The sequence below is a fragment of the Pristis pectinata genome, chromosome 11 (assembly GCF_009764475.1).
Source record: "Pristis pectinata isolate sPriPec2 chromosome 11, sPriPec2.1.pri, whole genome shotgun sequence".
Classification (NCBI taxonomy): domain Eukaryota; kingdom Metazoa; phylum Chordata; class Chondrichthyes; order Rhinopristiformes; family Pristidae; genus Pristis; species Pristis pectinata.
Window position 1 is genome coordinate 31325237 of NC_067415.1, and position 15625 is coordinate 31340861.

At 37.9% G+C, this 15625-nt stretch overlaps 1 protein-coding gene across 3 annotated transcripts in view; it reads right to left on the bottom strand.

The window, feature by feature from the left end:
- The window catches only part of zmym2 (zinc finger, MYM-type 2), a 116067-nt gene that overhangs the window by 71765 nt on the left and 28677 nt on the right, over nt 1-15625 (bottom strand). For all 3 annotated transcript variants that reach the window (XM_052026522.1, XM_052026524.1, XM_052026523.1), the window contains exons 3-4: nt 1928-2013; nt 461-545 (exon numbers count right to left, since the gene is read on the bottom strand). In XM_052026522.1, coding sequence (XP_051882482.1) covers nt 461-545; nt 1928-2013 — 171 coding nt within the window. The remainder of the gene's footprint in view (nt 1-460; nt 546-1927; nt 2014-15625) is intronic.

Sequence of the window (15625 nt, forward strand, 5' to 3'; positions counted from 1 at the left end):
TAATGGAAACATTCAGAAGGTTACATATTAAAAAACAATGCAAGTATACTCAACATAAAAAATGCTTGAAAACTATTTCAGAAGTGTGTATCCATTTCTGAAACACTTAAGACAACACTGTATTGGTTCAGTTTTGCAAAGCTATATCGTAATTTCTTTCCTGCTGTAAGTTCCCTTATCCTATATAGACATTTTAATATAACATTTAATATTTCACATGTAAAAAATATTTTACACATTTATTATAAATTGTGTAAATCCAGAAGTAAATACTCCTTGCATTCAAGAACTTAAATAAAATATAGAAAGCATAGTTTTCTTCTTATAAATTGAATTCCATTATCATAATAAAAATCTAGAATTATAGTTGCCAAATAAAATGCAGCTGGTTCATCACTGTACATTGAATAACTGTAATTAACATGAATAATAAAATAGTAAATAATTCGATTGTATTCACCATTAACAGGATGGCTTGAAGATCCATACACTTCACTAATCCTTATGTCATTCATTGTTATATCTTCAGAGGTTCCATTGTTTACCTAAAAGCAAACCATTAATTGTTATTTGTCAGTTATTTATTACTTAAACAAACTCTTTGAAGATGTACAAACTTCTGCAATCTGTAAAATTTAGGGGTAAAATGAGGCAAAGGTGACCAGAACATCTACAGTGGAAAATGAATACTGGATTAGATTGTGTATTTTCACAAACGAAATGTGTGGCCATTGATTTATTCGCTTACCCAAACCACCCAAGTATACTGTCACTAAGATGACTGTGAAGGTAATTTTTAAAAGTTAACAGCATTAAAATATTTATGATATGCATTGTAGTCTAATGGAAGTCTAAAACTAAAGTAACTTCTTTATGTTATGAGAATACTGTTTCTGCAACACTTTACGTCTGTACTACCTACTGACATATGTTTGCCAGACTTTTGGCATCAATTTTTTTCCACCATTATAATTTTCTGAGTCCATATTTATTGCTATCGCAGCCTCTTATCTCCTATTTGAAGGGGAGGGAGAAAAGAAGTAGAAGTTTGAGTGAGTCATTAGGAGGAGAACCATTGTATCTAACTTCTTGCAATTACCATTTCTGTTAAAACCATGAGGTGGCTGGTATGAAGCAGCCACTCCACATTAAAATAATTAAGGCTCTGCCATCTTCTACTTCTCAGATATGGAGTGGAAGCAAATCAACCTCATTCCAGAATGATTACATTCGAAGAAGATGACAACTACCACACTTACAATGATAAATCATATACCAATAAAATGCCCATATTGGCCACAAATTATTGTGGTTGATATGATAAACAAATTAACTTACTGATTTTTTAAAATAAATTAGCATGTGAGAATACACATTCTATTTAATAAGCTATTCAACATGATTTTTCAAGGCAACTACACTCTGAATAAAACCCAAAATATTAGTTAGGGGCAAAAGTCTTTGTAATAGCTGAGTGAAGTCTGATTAAACTCATTTGAAGTATGCCAAATTGATTTGTTTAGTGGAGATAGAAATAAAACTGTAAACAAATATTAAACATTATAAATAGAGATACGATAGCCTAGTGGTTAAGTTGAGGAATAGTACCAGAGGCCTGCACAAATGATCTGGATGAGGGAATTTTAAGTAAGTAATTAAATAAATCTGGATTCAAAAGACAGTAATAGTAAGACTGACTATGAAACTATTGGGATTCAAGCAAAAACTCATCTGGGTCACTACAGTGCTTCAAAGACGGAAATTTGTAATCCTTATGCTTTCTGGCATTTGTAACTGTAGAGCAAATCTTAATTTCCCTCTAAAATGGGGTAATAAATGCCAACCGAACCAGTGACACATTCCATGAATGAAAAAAAATATTCTTTTGCATATATTTACAGTCCAAAAAGCAAAGCTTCACAAGTACCTTAGGGTTGCTCCTTTTTCTTTCTGAATCTTCAGCCATTTCCTGAGATCGGATAGAAGTCTTGGGTAAAATATTTTGCATGTTACCTGGAAAATGCCAATATAAGTATCAAAAAATACTTATCATACATTCTGAAATACATTCTGTAGCAGTATGGAGGAACATCACTGGAGATTTATTTAAAGTAAGAGTGGGGAGTAAGCTACAGCATGAAATAAGAAGGATCCAATTTTTAGGTATAGACCTACTTAACCATCAAAAATGATAGTACATTTATGAATGTTTGTGCAAGTCCAGTTGGATCATGATAATAACCCAATCTTGAGGCAACACGAATATGCAAATGCCTCCACACCAAAATACACCAGTATGTTAAGTTGGAGAGAAACAAAATATACTTCTTCAGAGTAAGTGTTCATCTTAATTCTGATTTAATGCCACATGGTCCTACTGAGATGAAGAGACTTGGCCAGAAATGCAACATGAATTTTAAATTAACTGTTGTATCTAACTTCTTGCAATTACTATTTCTAATATTTTGAGATCCACTGATACTTTGCTGAGCTGTATAACTGGGCCAGAAATGTTATTATAGAGACGAAGCATTGACTTGAAGTGACCCTGGCATCCAAGAGCACAATGTTCAATTCCATTTGCAATACCTCAGCAAATGAAGCAGTCCATGCCTGCATGTAGCAAAATCTAGATGACATTCAGGTATGAGCTTCTAAGTGCAAGGTAACTCACACTAAAGATGCCAGGCAACGTCAAGCTCTAATAAGAGAGAGAGTAAACATCTACACTTGATATTCAATAGCATTACCGTCGCTGAGTCCCATTCCATCATCTTTTTATAAGGGTCACCATTGACAGGATATTCAACAGCTTTACTGCCACTGAGTCCCCCTCCATCAACATTTTATTGGGGGGACGGGACCGTTTCACCACTGACAGGAAATGCAACAGGACCAGCCTTGGTTGCAAGTCAATTCTTGGTTGGTAAAGCCAAGCACAAAGTATATCACAGAGTCATAGTGCAGCATAAAAACAGACCCTCTGGCCCCCTGTGTCTATGCTGACCAACATCTATATGAATCCCACGCCTGCATTAATTCCATATCACTCTATGCCCTGCTCATTCAAGTACTTATCAAGATGTCTCTAGATGTTGTTTCTGTTCCCGCCTCCTCCACTTCCTCTGGCAGCTCATTCCAGATATCACTATGTTTTGTGTGAAAAATTTACCTCCCAGGTCTCCATTAAACCTCCTCCCTCTCACCTTAAACCTATGCGCTGTAGTTTTAGACACACCTACCACGGGAAACAGACACTGGCTACTTACCCTATCTGCGCCTCTCATAATTTTATATACTGGTTGAAACTCTCTCATCTGGCCCCCTTGGAACCCTACTGGTGCCAGACCACAGAAATTGACCCCTGATCATCTTCCTTTGAGCAGGAGAACTGTTCTTTTTAATTATAGACACCCCCCCCCCCGCCCCCCCCCCCCGGGTTACTTAAGGGTTCTGAGAATCTATACTCGAGATTCAGACCATGCCAGACCCCGGAAGTTGCCAGACCACAGAATGGCGGACCAGATAGTTTCAACTTGTACCTCTATCATGTCACCTCTCAGCCTCCTCCATTCCAGAGAAAACAGGCCTGGCCTATCCAATCTCTCCTGATACTCAAGCCCTCCAATCCAGGTAACATCATTGCGAATCTTTTCTGCACCCTCTCTAACTTAACCAGGACTACAACCCAAAAATTTGAGATACAGGATAAAATTCACTCTCATAGAATTTGTGAAACAAAGTAAATAAATCAACACAAATTCTTTTTCAACTCCCGTTTCTTGACACATGCACAGGTTCTAAGGCTTTGCATTACAGAAAATTGCGACGTGGATCGTTTTCTAGGAACGCAAATTCCCCCACCACATCCCGTAATGTGGGGCTACCTGTACTGTGTTATAGCACTACCAACTAAAGATGAATATCTGGAAGTATTCATCAGGTCTATCAAAATATTTAATAATTTAAACAATCTCTCTTATGCAACTCCTCAGCCAATTCTTTTCAAGGAGTCTCTGCTGACTCGTCCCTTGCTGATAGATGCAAAGACTGAATTTTAACATCATGCTTTTGAAACTATTTTTGAATCCTGCCCAGTACCATGATAACCTTTTTGTACTTATGGCCACCAGTATTCCATATGTGGCTGCTAACCGTAACCACTGCTCAATACGTTTAGCATAATTTCTCTATTTTACAATTTACTTTCAATACTATTAAAAAGCTGCACTTATACTTTTATCGATTTATTTGTTTGAACTCTCAAACTTGTTTGCTGTCCATACATTTGCCAATTGTATGTCCATTCTGTAAACTGAACAGAAGCTTGTTTTATCAAACCACTACTGCAGTGGTTGAAGGCTCAAAGCTATCTTTTCAGACCAATTCAGAATGGGCAATATGTGCAGCTTTGCAATAATTAATTTGGTTCAATGTGAAGAGCAGTAAATCATTCCAACCACAGCACCAGGCATACAGAACTGGAGATCAATTACATCACAGAGCTATTCTGTATGCTGTACAGAAAATGTAGCAGGCGGTTGACAGATGAATAAAATTACAAAAGTACAAGTGAAGTTCGTTAGCCCTACTATATCCAGTTGAGAATACACCTGACTGACACCCAACCTAGCCCATTCTAGCTGTAGTGCTCAAGACCTACACATTTAGCTGTTCATCAAGCCAAGCTATTTCACCACAGGTATGCCACCACTATCAATCTACCAATGTAGAAAGACGCCCAGACATGCCATACTGTATCCATAAAAAACATTACATCTTGTTTGGACAATTTGAGTTTTCAAAATGATGGAAAAGGCCAGCAACAATTCTACTGAGTGATAACTACTCACTAATTGTCTGTTGATACTCAGTCTGGATTCCACAGGAAACATTCAATAACAGCAACTTTCATTTATACAGCACGCTTAACATGGCACAAATAACCCAAAAATGCTTTACAAGATCGTAATCAAATGAAGAATTTTCAAGCATATAAAGAGAGATTAGATCAAACAACAGAAGCTTGGTCAAAGTGATAGCTTATGAGGTGCATTATAAAGATGGAAATATGTCAGAGACATAGAGATTTTGGGAGATAATTTCAGAGATGAGTGCCTTATTGGCCGAAGGCAAAGCAGCCACTTGGCAAACATTAAAATTTGGAGTGTTCAAGAGGTCAGAATTGCAAGATATATCCAGGAATTACAAGACTAAGTGAAGTTACAGAGACAGGGAGATATGAGGAATGTCCCGATGAAAGGTTATTGACTGGAAACGTTAACTCAGTTTTGCTCCTCACAGATTTTGTCTGACTTGCTGAGTACCTTCATCATTTACTGTTTTTCATTCAGATTTTTTAGAATTTGCAGATTTTTACTTTTATATTGTTAGAGAGGAACTAAACCATGAAGAGACATTAAACAAAGATGAAAAAAATTAAAAATAAGGTGTTGCTTAACATAGAGGTGATGGATTAGCTGCTTGGTTCAAGTTAAGACATGTGCAGCAGAGTTTTGAAATGTTATCATTTATAGAGGATAAGTTGAGGGAAGCCAACCAAAAGTGAGCTGGAATAATCAACTCGAGAGATAACACTGGAATGGGTGAAGATTTCAGCAGAAGATGAACTGAGACACGGCCATATTTAGGTGATGTTACTAAGGTGGAAAAAGTGATGTCATGTATAATGTTCAAAAAATGTTAAATTAACATAAAATACGTCACCAGTTTGCAAACAGTACGATTTATTTTTAGGTGGTTATCAGAGAGTGAGATGGAGTTGATGACTAGCAGAACTTGCCACTTGACCAAAGACTTTTACTTTAGTCTTCCCAATATTTAATTGAAGGAAATTTCTGTTCATCCAATGTTCTACGTCAGGCAAACAACCTAACAATTTGGAGACAGCAAACGAGTAAAGCTTGTGAAGTAGAACAGAGTGTCATCAGTTTAAGTGCTTTTATTTAATATATCCAAGAGGCAGCAGGTAGGTGATAAATAGGAGAGTTCCCAAAGATGGATCCTTAGGTAAGAGAGGTAATGGTGCAAACAGAGAAAGAAAAGCTATTGCTGGTGGTTTTGTGGCTTTGACTGGATAGGTAAGAATGGAAATATATAAATTGAGTTATATCCAAGTGGAAGATGGCCAGGGTAAGAAAACTGTCGCCATTGCTGCCACTTACTGCCCATACCTAACTGTGCCTTAGCAGGTGGTGGTAAGCCAAGGATGATGTGCGAGTTAAATGGGAACCTGCAGATGGTGTTCCCAAGCACCTGCTCCCCTTGTCCTTCTAGATCATGGAGATCGGGTATTTTTAAGGGGTGGGGGAAATGCTGCTGTCAGAGTAAACAATGCCAACTATGCTGAAGGCTGTAAACATTGATGAGACCAAGAAACAAAAGCTTATCTTTGTTGCAATCACACAGAATGTCCTTTGCAATCAATCAGCTTTGATCCAAATTACAATGATAAGGGCACAAGTTCAGAAAGAGGTAAAAGATTTGCAGAAAAGAAAGGTGGTTGGAATTTGGGGTGATAGTTTGCATGGAACCAAAGATTAAGGGAAGGGATGACAATTAAAAGTTTGGAAGGGAGAATTAAAGTATGCAAAGGCAGAACTATTAACTTTACTCATTAAAATAGGTGCAAGGAAGAAAAGATAGGTAGGTACCAGTTTATAGGGATCAGGGCTAAGGGTGCACGGGGGGGTCTTATGCACAATATGAATTTCTAGAAGTCCTCTGGGATGTAGGGGAAAAAAAGAAAATGCAAGTTTGGAACTAGGGCTGGGGACTGGGGCGGGTGGGGGGGGGGGGGGGGGGGCGTGGAGGGAAGAGGCAGTGGTAGCAGGCCAGATCCTTTCAATCATGGTGAGGAAGAAACCTATCATGGTGAATGTGAAGGAGACATGATAGATGGGTGTAAGAAAGTGGTTAGCAGCAAAAAACATATGAACATACTAATTAAGAGCAGGAGACCATTCTGCCCCTTGAGGTTGTTCTGATGTTCAATGAAATCATGGCGGATCAGACTGCAACCTTAGCTCTGCACTCCCGTTTAGCTATGGTATCATTTCACTACTTTGCTTGACAAAAATCTACTTACTGCTGCCTTAAGTATTCAAAGACCCTCTTCCACTTCACTTTGTGGAAGAAAGTTCTGAAGAGTCACAACCCTCAGACAAAAGTATTTACCTCATCTGTCTTAAATGGGTGAACCAGTATTTCTGGATTTTCCCCACAAGGGAAAATATCCTCTCCACTTCCACCCTCAAGAGCCCTCAGGATCTTCCATGAAAAGTAACTGTGGGTTATTATTGTAATTCAGGATGATCCTGTTTTGTTCAGTCAAACCAGATCTGATGGGTATGGTTAGAAAAGTTGCCCACCATTCTGTTTAACTCTGAATTCCATGGACACAAGAAGAGTTGGACACAAGAAGAGTTGGACACAAAAGAGGAAATGAGGGGTGTATCTGGGGAGATAGCCTTGGTGGGGAGATCAATAAATTGGGGACACTATCACCACTTATATCTTTCAATGTCTCTAGGACTCAGACATTTCCTGTTTTCCCCACCATTCCATCTTTTCTGCAATTTATAATGTTTGATTTCTAACTTTTCCTAGTTTTGATGAAAGGTTATCAACCTGAAACATCAACTCTTTTCCCTCTCCGAAGATGCTTCTGACTCACTTGGTATTTCCAACATTTTCTGATTATATTCAAGGTGGAGACAAAAAGTTTGGTTCAGGATACAAAACGTTGTGGAAAACAGAGAGCTAAGATTATCAGATAGTTGAAAGTTCAGATACAAGTGAATTGATAAAGAATTCTCAAGGACAAAAGAAAGGCTGAGGAGGAAAGGGAATGTGGACAAAGGGTGATTACATGGAAATGATAAGAGATGGCTTTATGGATTAAAACAATAGGAAAAGAGAGGCCACACTAGATGACGCAACCAAGATGGTGGCAGAAAATATGTGGCGAGTTTATCCCCAGCTCAAGACCTCATTATGATCTTGATCCAGACATGGATGTAACAGCTAGATATAGAAAGAGAAAATAACTAACTCCCTTAGACATCAAGACATCATCCGAGTAAGCATTGCACCAAGAAGCCCAAGCAAAGCACAGATAACTGGTGTTAAACCTATATGAATGAAAATGGTTGTGGTTATAACAAACTAATCTCTGCAGTTTCAAGACAACAAAATACTGTAAGAGATCTTCAGAGTAACATTGCCAGCTTAATCATCTTTGGTTACTTCAACAATTAATTTTTCTCCATTGTATGGTCATTTAAGACTTCAAAGCATCTCTCTCCATTCAAACTCCAGCAATAATGAACCAGCTCACCTTATCTTGGGCTGAGATGCAATAGGGAACATTCATGCCCTAAGTGTATGGTAATAACAATCTCTGATAAGATCCAACTGCCTCTTCACAATCATTATCCAGGCCACTGAACAAAAATTTAAGCAGGTCACATGGAGGAAAGAGGGCTTTGAGAACTCCAGGTGATATAAATTTTCTCTACATGCAGGATGGAATACTCTGCAGCAACCACTGCAATAACACTCATATCAATGATCTAGATGATAATGTGGTAAATTGGATCAGCAAGTTTGCTGATGACACTAAGATTGGAGGTGTTGTGGACAGCGAGGAAGGCTTTCAAAGCTTGCAGAGGGATCTGGACCAACTGGAAAAATGGGCCAGAAAATGCAGATGGAATTTAATGCAGACAAGTGTGAGGTGTTGCTTTTTGGTAGGACAAATCAAGGTAGGACATACACAGTAAATGGTAGGGCACTGAGGGGTGCAGAGGAACAAAGGGATCTGGGAGTTCAGATATATAATTCCCTGAAAGTGGCGTCACAGGTAGACAGGGTTGTAAAGAAGGCTTTTGTCATCCTGGCATTTGTAAATCAAAGTACTGAGTATAGGAGTTGGGATGTTATGGTGAGGTTGTATAAGACATTGGTGAGGCCAAATTTGGAGCATTGTGTGCAGTTCTGGTCACCTAACTATAAGGAAGGATATCAGTAAGATTGAAAGAGTGCAGAGGGGATTTACTAGAATGTTGCCGGGTCTTCAGGAGTGTACAGGGAAAGATTGAACAGGTTAGGACTTTATTTCTTGGAGCGTAGAAGAATGAGAGGAGATTTGATAGAGGTTTACAAAATTATGAGGGGTATAGATAGAGTAAATGCAAGTAGGCTCTTTGCACCTAGATTAGGAGAGATAAGTACGAGAGGACATGGCTTTAGGGTGAAAGGGAAAAGGTTTAGGGAGGACATTAGGGGGATCTTCTTCACTCAGAGAGTGGTGGGAGTGTGGAATGAGTTGCCACCTGACGTGGTAAATGCGGGCTCACTCTTAAGTTTTAAGAATAAATTGGATAGATACATGGATGGGAGAGGCCTGGAGGGTTATGGACTGGACGCAGAACAGTGGCACTAGTGGAACAAAGTTTCGGCACAGACTAGAAGGGCCGAATGGCCTGTTTTCTGTGCTGTAGTGTTCTATGGTTCTATGCTGCCTGATGTGATTCAGGGCAGCACACTTCACCCTATTAGCATCTCTGCTATTGAAGTTAATATCCACCACCTTTGTACTTCTGTTGTAGTCTAGACATTTGACAAAATGCAGGTTAATAAGTAATTTCATCTACATCAGCAGTATCTCTAAGCTCCAGGGTCTCTAACTTCATAAATAGGAGTAACTATGGTTTTAGGACCACCACCTTCAATGTCCTCTCTAAGTCACAAACCACCTGACTTGGATTTATGCTGCTGTTCCTCTATTAGCCCTAGGTCAAGTGGACAAATGTAATTCTAAACAGCTTCTCAAAAATGCCTTCAAGAAAAATAATATTGGCAGTATATGAAAAGGTGCTACGAAGAAAAGTCTAAAAATTTAGCAGGAAAGATAGAAATGTAATCCTGCAATTAGAAAGCACCAATAACAATCCAGGAGTTTGAAAGCATTGAGGGAACATTCAGAGGTGGCAACTTATGGGGTGCAACAGGAATGAAAGGGTTGGTTGGTGGGGTGGGTAGGATCAAGCAAGAGTGGACAGGAGCAGAGTTTGACATTTTTATAATTAGAAAAAACAGGACTGAAACTGCACAAGGCCCAACTGTTGGGAACAATGCCCTCACCACATTACCCGTCCAATCCCTTTAATTACTCTGTCTTTTGAGCAAGGTCAAGGCATTTTAAAAAAAGACACATTTAATCATTCCACTGTGAAATACACGATTCTTTTGAAGGCTTTAGTTTAAAAAAAACTTTACTCTAGACATTTAAAAATTCAGCTAAATGAGAAAAGTGGCAGACAAAAAAAAAGGTAATTTTGAGTAATTTATTGATTAATCAACAGATCATTACATTGTAATCTTGGGCTATGGTTTTCAGTTGTGATATATTGATAAACAAGTATTCCATTATAAAATTGTGGCACAAGAGATATGGTTAATATGTACAGAAAAATCACACCATATACAAAGATTCTTAATGTACAGAATTTTTGCTTTGAGTATTCTGAACAGTCTGTTTACACAAATAACATTTATTGCTGCTTTATGTAAAGTGATACTGAAGAAGCTTTTTATGGAAATAATATCATTACTTTCAACTCAATCACTTAAATTTATGCAGCATAAATTATTAGAATAAAACAAACACATACAGTTAATCTTTTGTTGAAGATTCGAGTCACTAATATTACAAAAGAAATAATTCCAAAATGATACTTTCAGATGAATTCAATAGATTATAGTTCCTTTGGGTTTTCTAAATAATTGTCACTTCTGGGTCATATAATTTAATTTTGTATAATCACCAAGATAATTTCATAACTTTTAAAAAGTTTCAACTGCTATAAAAGTGACAATAGAAATATTTGAAATGTAATAGAGGTGTAAATGGAAATGAGTAACCTTCTCACATTTGAAAGATTTAATTACTGTACATGATTAGTTAATTTGGTAATTACATGACGAGTTAATTACTCCTTACACCCAAACATTCCTACAAGTAAACATATAATATAAAACTTAAAATCTAACACAAAAGTCAGGATTCATTTGAACAATACACGGGAAAAAAATCTAATATCAACTTGTCCTTTAACTGTGACCATTTCAATAACTTTTGAAGCTGTTCAAACAGTAAGGGTTATTTCACCACTCATTTCCTTTCCATGGAGAGTGGTTGAGGATAATTTAGTTGACGTTAGTCTGGATTTTGCTATAGCAAGAACAATGAGACTGTTAACACTATTATTACAGGGTAAATTCTGACAACAACAACTATCAGTACCTGTGCAGCTAAAAGCAGAAAGCCAGAAAATTATTTTAGCTACATCCTGTTCCTTCAAAAAAAAGTGGGTTGACCATAATGATATCATGTACCAAAGAAAAAGATCACTTACGGGCTACCTACTCATCTGTTCTGCACCATGACCATTGTAAAAGTCATGGCTGGCCCATGCAAGAATAAGTGAGCTTTTAATAGTGTAGTAAGGTGATAATTCCAACTGAATAACCTCTTTGGCCCTATAAAAAATTCAGTGTGTGTATGTGAAAATCATTTTCTCAGAAGAAGAAAAAATCTTCAGATTTTAAAAACTCAGTCCTATTTGAATAGCATTAGAATAGATATTTTGCAAACTTAGCTTCCTCTGCAGCATTAACATTGAATTTATATTTCCTGTTTTGACTGCTTATTTCAATAAGGATTTTTCATTTTGATTAACCAAGTTACCCCTGTTAATTAACAATAGGGATCTCACATAGAGACCACCACAATGGAAATAATACCAGATTCAGGGAACTTTTTGCTGAAAACTCAATTAATATTTTGTGGGCAATTGTTGATGAGGTAAATATTATTTGCTGCCAAGAACAAAATTCAACCAAGTATTTAGTTGGATTTTCAGTGAATATTCAGCAAAAAAACGTAACAACACTTTTAGAAGATAGAAGCTTGCAGTTTCAGTTGGAATTTGATATGGAGAACCAGAATTTGGCCCAATTGCTCCAATCAACAGCTTTGGGCCGCATCAGGAAGCACTTTAGTAACAACCTCACTGAAATTTACAGTGCAGGTGGCAGTCATTTGGCACATCATATTAGAAGGAAATAATTAGAGGAAAGACAACTTCGAGCCCTCCATTGTTCCTGTTCTGTCACCTCATTTTTGTTTACTATTTTATGTTATGGACAATGCTGTCAACAATATGATCAGGGTGCAGAAGCTAGTGAAATTGTTAAAATAGTAGTAGTGTCATGCATACAACTACAAAGTATACTAAGTATCAGTGCGCTATAGGGAGCAATACCGAAAGATATTGAGAAAATATCTGGGGACCAGTGTGAACCACAGTTATACTAGCAAGGTGGAGGAGCTATCGGAATGAAAATGATATTAGGTTGTATTTGCAGAATCATTAGAATAAATTGAAGCATACCATTCTTGCAATATGCAGGTCACTAATTACACAACATACTGAGCACTGCATGCAGTTTTATTCCCTTCATTGAATAGGCAATATTGTGGCCTTGGAAGAAATTCAAGAGAGCTTCAACAATGACTCCTAGGTTGAAGAATCATTTACTTATCAACAATGTGGTGCCATTCAAATTGAGTATTAAAATGCATGCCTGCTGGCACATAACTTCAGATTGATACACTGGGGAGAAAAAGAAAACAGAATGGACAAAATGTCAATTCGTTTGCTTTTTTCAATGGGGTAGTGAACCATGCCAGTTTGTGCACTAGGTGTCAACTGTCTGCATGCATTTAAAAAGGGAGCTAGACTGGTTCCAGCTGGAGTGAAAGATCAAATCATATAGAATAGAAAGTGTGTGCATTAACAGTATACACATGATCCTTCCTGAACCTGATAATTTTGCCCAGTGTTTTTACTCCTGAGCTAAATTCAGACGTATCCAATTTCTCAGGAGACAGTAAGTAGCAATTTCTGTTGCTTTCCAAAATTGTTTGTCATTAAGTTAGGATGACACATCCTAACGAAAAGGTTGTTTAACCATACAATATGCAATCTACAAAGTTTAATCAAGTATCTGTATACTAAACTTTCTTCATAGAAGACAATATTGGTGCACATATAAATGAGGCGTGGGAAGAAGAATACAAAGAAGAAGAAACTACATAATTATACCAAGTACCAGTTATGTGTTTTGCTCCCCAGCTCCCTGGTTTTGTGCCTCTGAACTTTCCAGTCTGCAGCACAGAAAGCCTATGTTCCAAACAAGTCCACTTTTCTTCCCAAATACTCTGTTAGTTAACTACAATGATAAAAGTGGACTGAGTTTGTAACTTTAAGATTGCAAATGAATTACATCCGTATTGCATTCTAATTATTGTACTATCTTCTCCATTCAGCTGACGACGTGGGCCTTGAAATTAATCTGTGCCATTTTTCAAACATTAAAATGGCATTGCACATCTCCATCGTGCTGTTCAGAAACCTCTAAATTGCAAAATTCATCCACCCTTTAAATATGGCATTGTTGGACTTCCACATGTAACACTATGCCGTTTCAGAAATAGCAGGCGTCAATGAAAAGCTCAGATTTCTCAGCCGTCAGCACTAAAACATGTAGCTGACAGCTCATTGATCGGCCCTTTAAGGAACAGTCACATAATAGTAGAAGCACTCTTCCAACCACTGGACAGCACCGTCAACTTCCCAGCTGCCCCATGTGATTCCCAAAGTCCAGAACATGCTCCAAGGTTTACTGAAGAGGACCTCAAAAAGCTGGTAGATTCTGAGGAGGGTTGCCACAGAAACTGTCCAGGGCCATTGCCAGGGTCTGCTTACAGTAAATTTCCAAGCATGTCCAAAGAGGGTACCTGCAGTCTACTAGACATTGGGGAAGCCTGCAATGTCAATAAACGTTGTCTGGTCTGCCTGTTCCAGAGGCTGATGGAGAAAGAAGTGAAGTCTGGGCTTGAGGACTTGACAGCATCAGTGGCTTGCCCAGTGCAACAATTATCAGCAAACTGTAAGATGTGGCATATATCGGCAGATGCAGGCCAGAATAACTGTGAGACCAGAAAGTTGAGAGTAAGGATGACCTCGATTTCAACTGAGACAGTATGACACATGTGCATGAACTGGTTTTAGAGGTTTAATATCACATTTGTACGTGAAGTCTACCTTGTAGTAACATAGCTTGCTTAAACAGTGATCCTCTAAGAACTGTAGATAGAACGTAGCTCACTGCGAAGCCTGGTGATTAAGTTGCTGAATGCTAAGCCTGTGTATGCCTCCTGCGACATGGACCCCATGGGTGCCTGTAGTATCAGAGGTGTTTTTGCATGCCCATGTCATCCATGAAGGATATGCCATGCAATATCATGAGAAATCAACTCATACCCAATCATAATTTAACTGTGTACTCAATGTACATTTACAAACTGCAATTAAAAACTATTGCCACATTTTAACATCAATTTTCACCATCCATATTAATAATGTTAATCAACCATGTAAACATTTAACTGTCTCAGCATAATCTGGTCTTTGAGTGTTGCTGTAATGTCCTGGATTTTATGGAGAACAAGTACACATTTACCAGCAAAATTGCATTCATTTGAATAGAGAAGGGCTGCAAGGGAACAGGATAAGTTTTAATTACATTTTTAGAACCGTTTTAAAACACTAAGTTGTTTTTAGGGTGTTTTAATTTAAAACCTTTGAATGGGTCTAAATTTTAAAGACATGTTTGACAGATGGCTCAGTTGTTTCACTTCAGCCCTAAATGCCACTCTCATATTCTAAGACTGATCCATAGTCCTAGACTTCCCAGCTGCGAGATCGTTCACCCAGCTCCAATTTGGTCAAGAATTTTCTACACTTCAATGAAATTACCTCTCCTTCTAAACAATGGAATTAAGGACTCTTTCGCACTCTATCTTCCTAAATCTTATTTATAACTCTCCCCACCAAGCATCACTCCAGTGAAGGTTTGTTCCACTCCCTTTAAAACAAGTATGTACTTCCTCAAGTGACCACAAAGCTGTAGGTGACGCTCCAGAAGTGGTCATATCAAGTCCCTACAAAACTGCACAAAGATTTTACTTTGAAACTCCAATTCTTTTGCTATAAAATGCAAACATACAATTTGCTTTCCTAAATATTCATTATACCTGCACATTAACTTTCAGATTCATGTACACAATACAGGCATCTTGGAAGACCAACGTCACTATAGAGAAGTATTCCATTTTTTTGATCAAAGTAGATAACTTCCCATTTCTCTTTGCAGACCTGGATACTTGATGCTCAGGTTTGGATTTCTTTGATGCAAGTTGCAAATTTGAGGCCCAAGCACTGATCCTCATGGAACCCCATTAATTATAGCCTGTCAATTCTGTTCCCTTGTTTCTACTCATTAACCAACCTTTCAACTAACCATCAATCTTATATTATCACCCCCACGAGATCAAATTTTGCATAATTACCTCTTCTGTGGCACTTTATCGAATGTACTTTGAAAATCCAAATGCACTACATCGCCGGTACCCCCCTATCTACACTTCTGGGTATGGCAGTGGCTAAGTTATCAGACCAGTAACCCAGAGGCC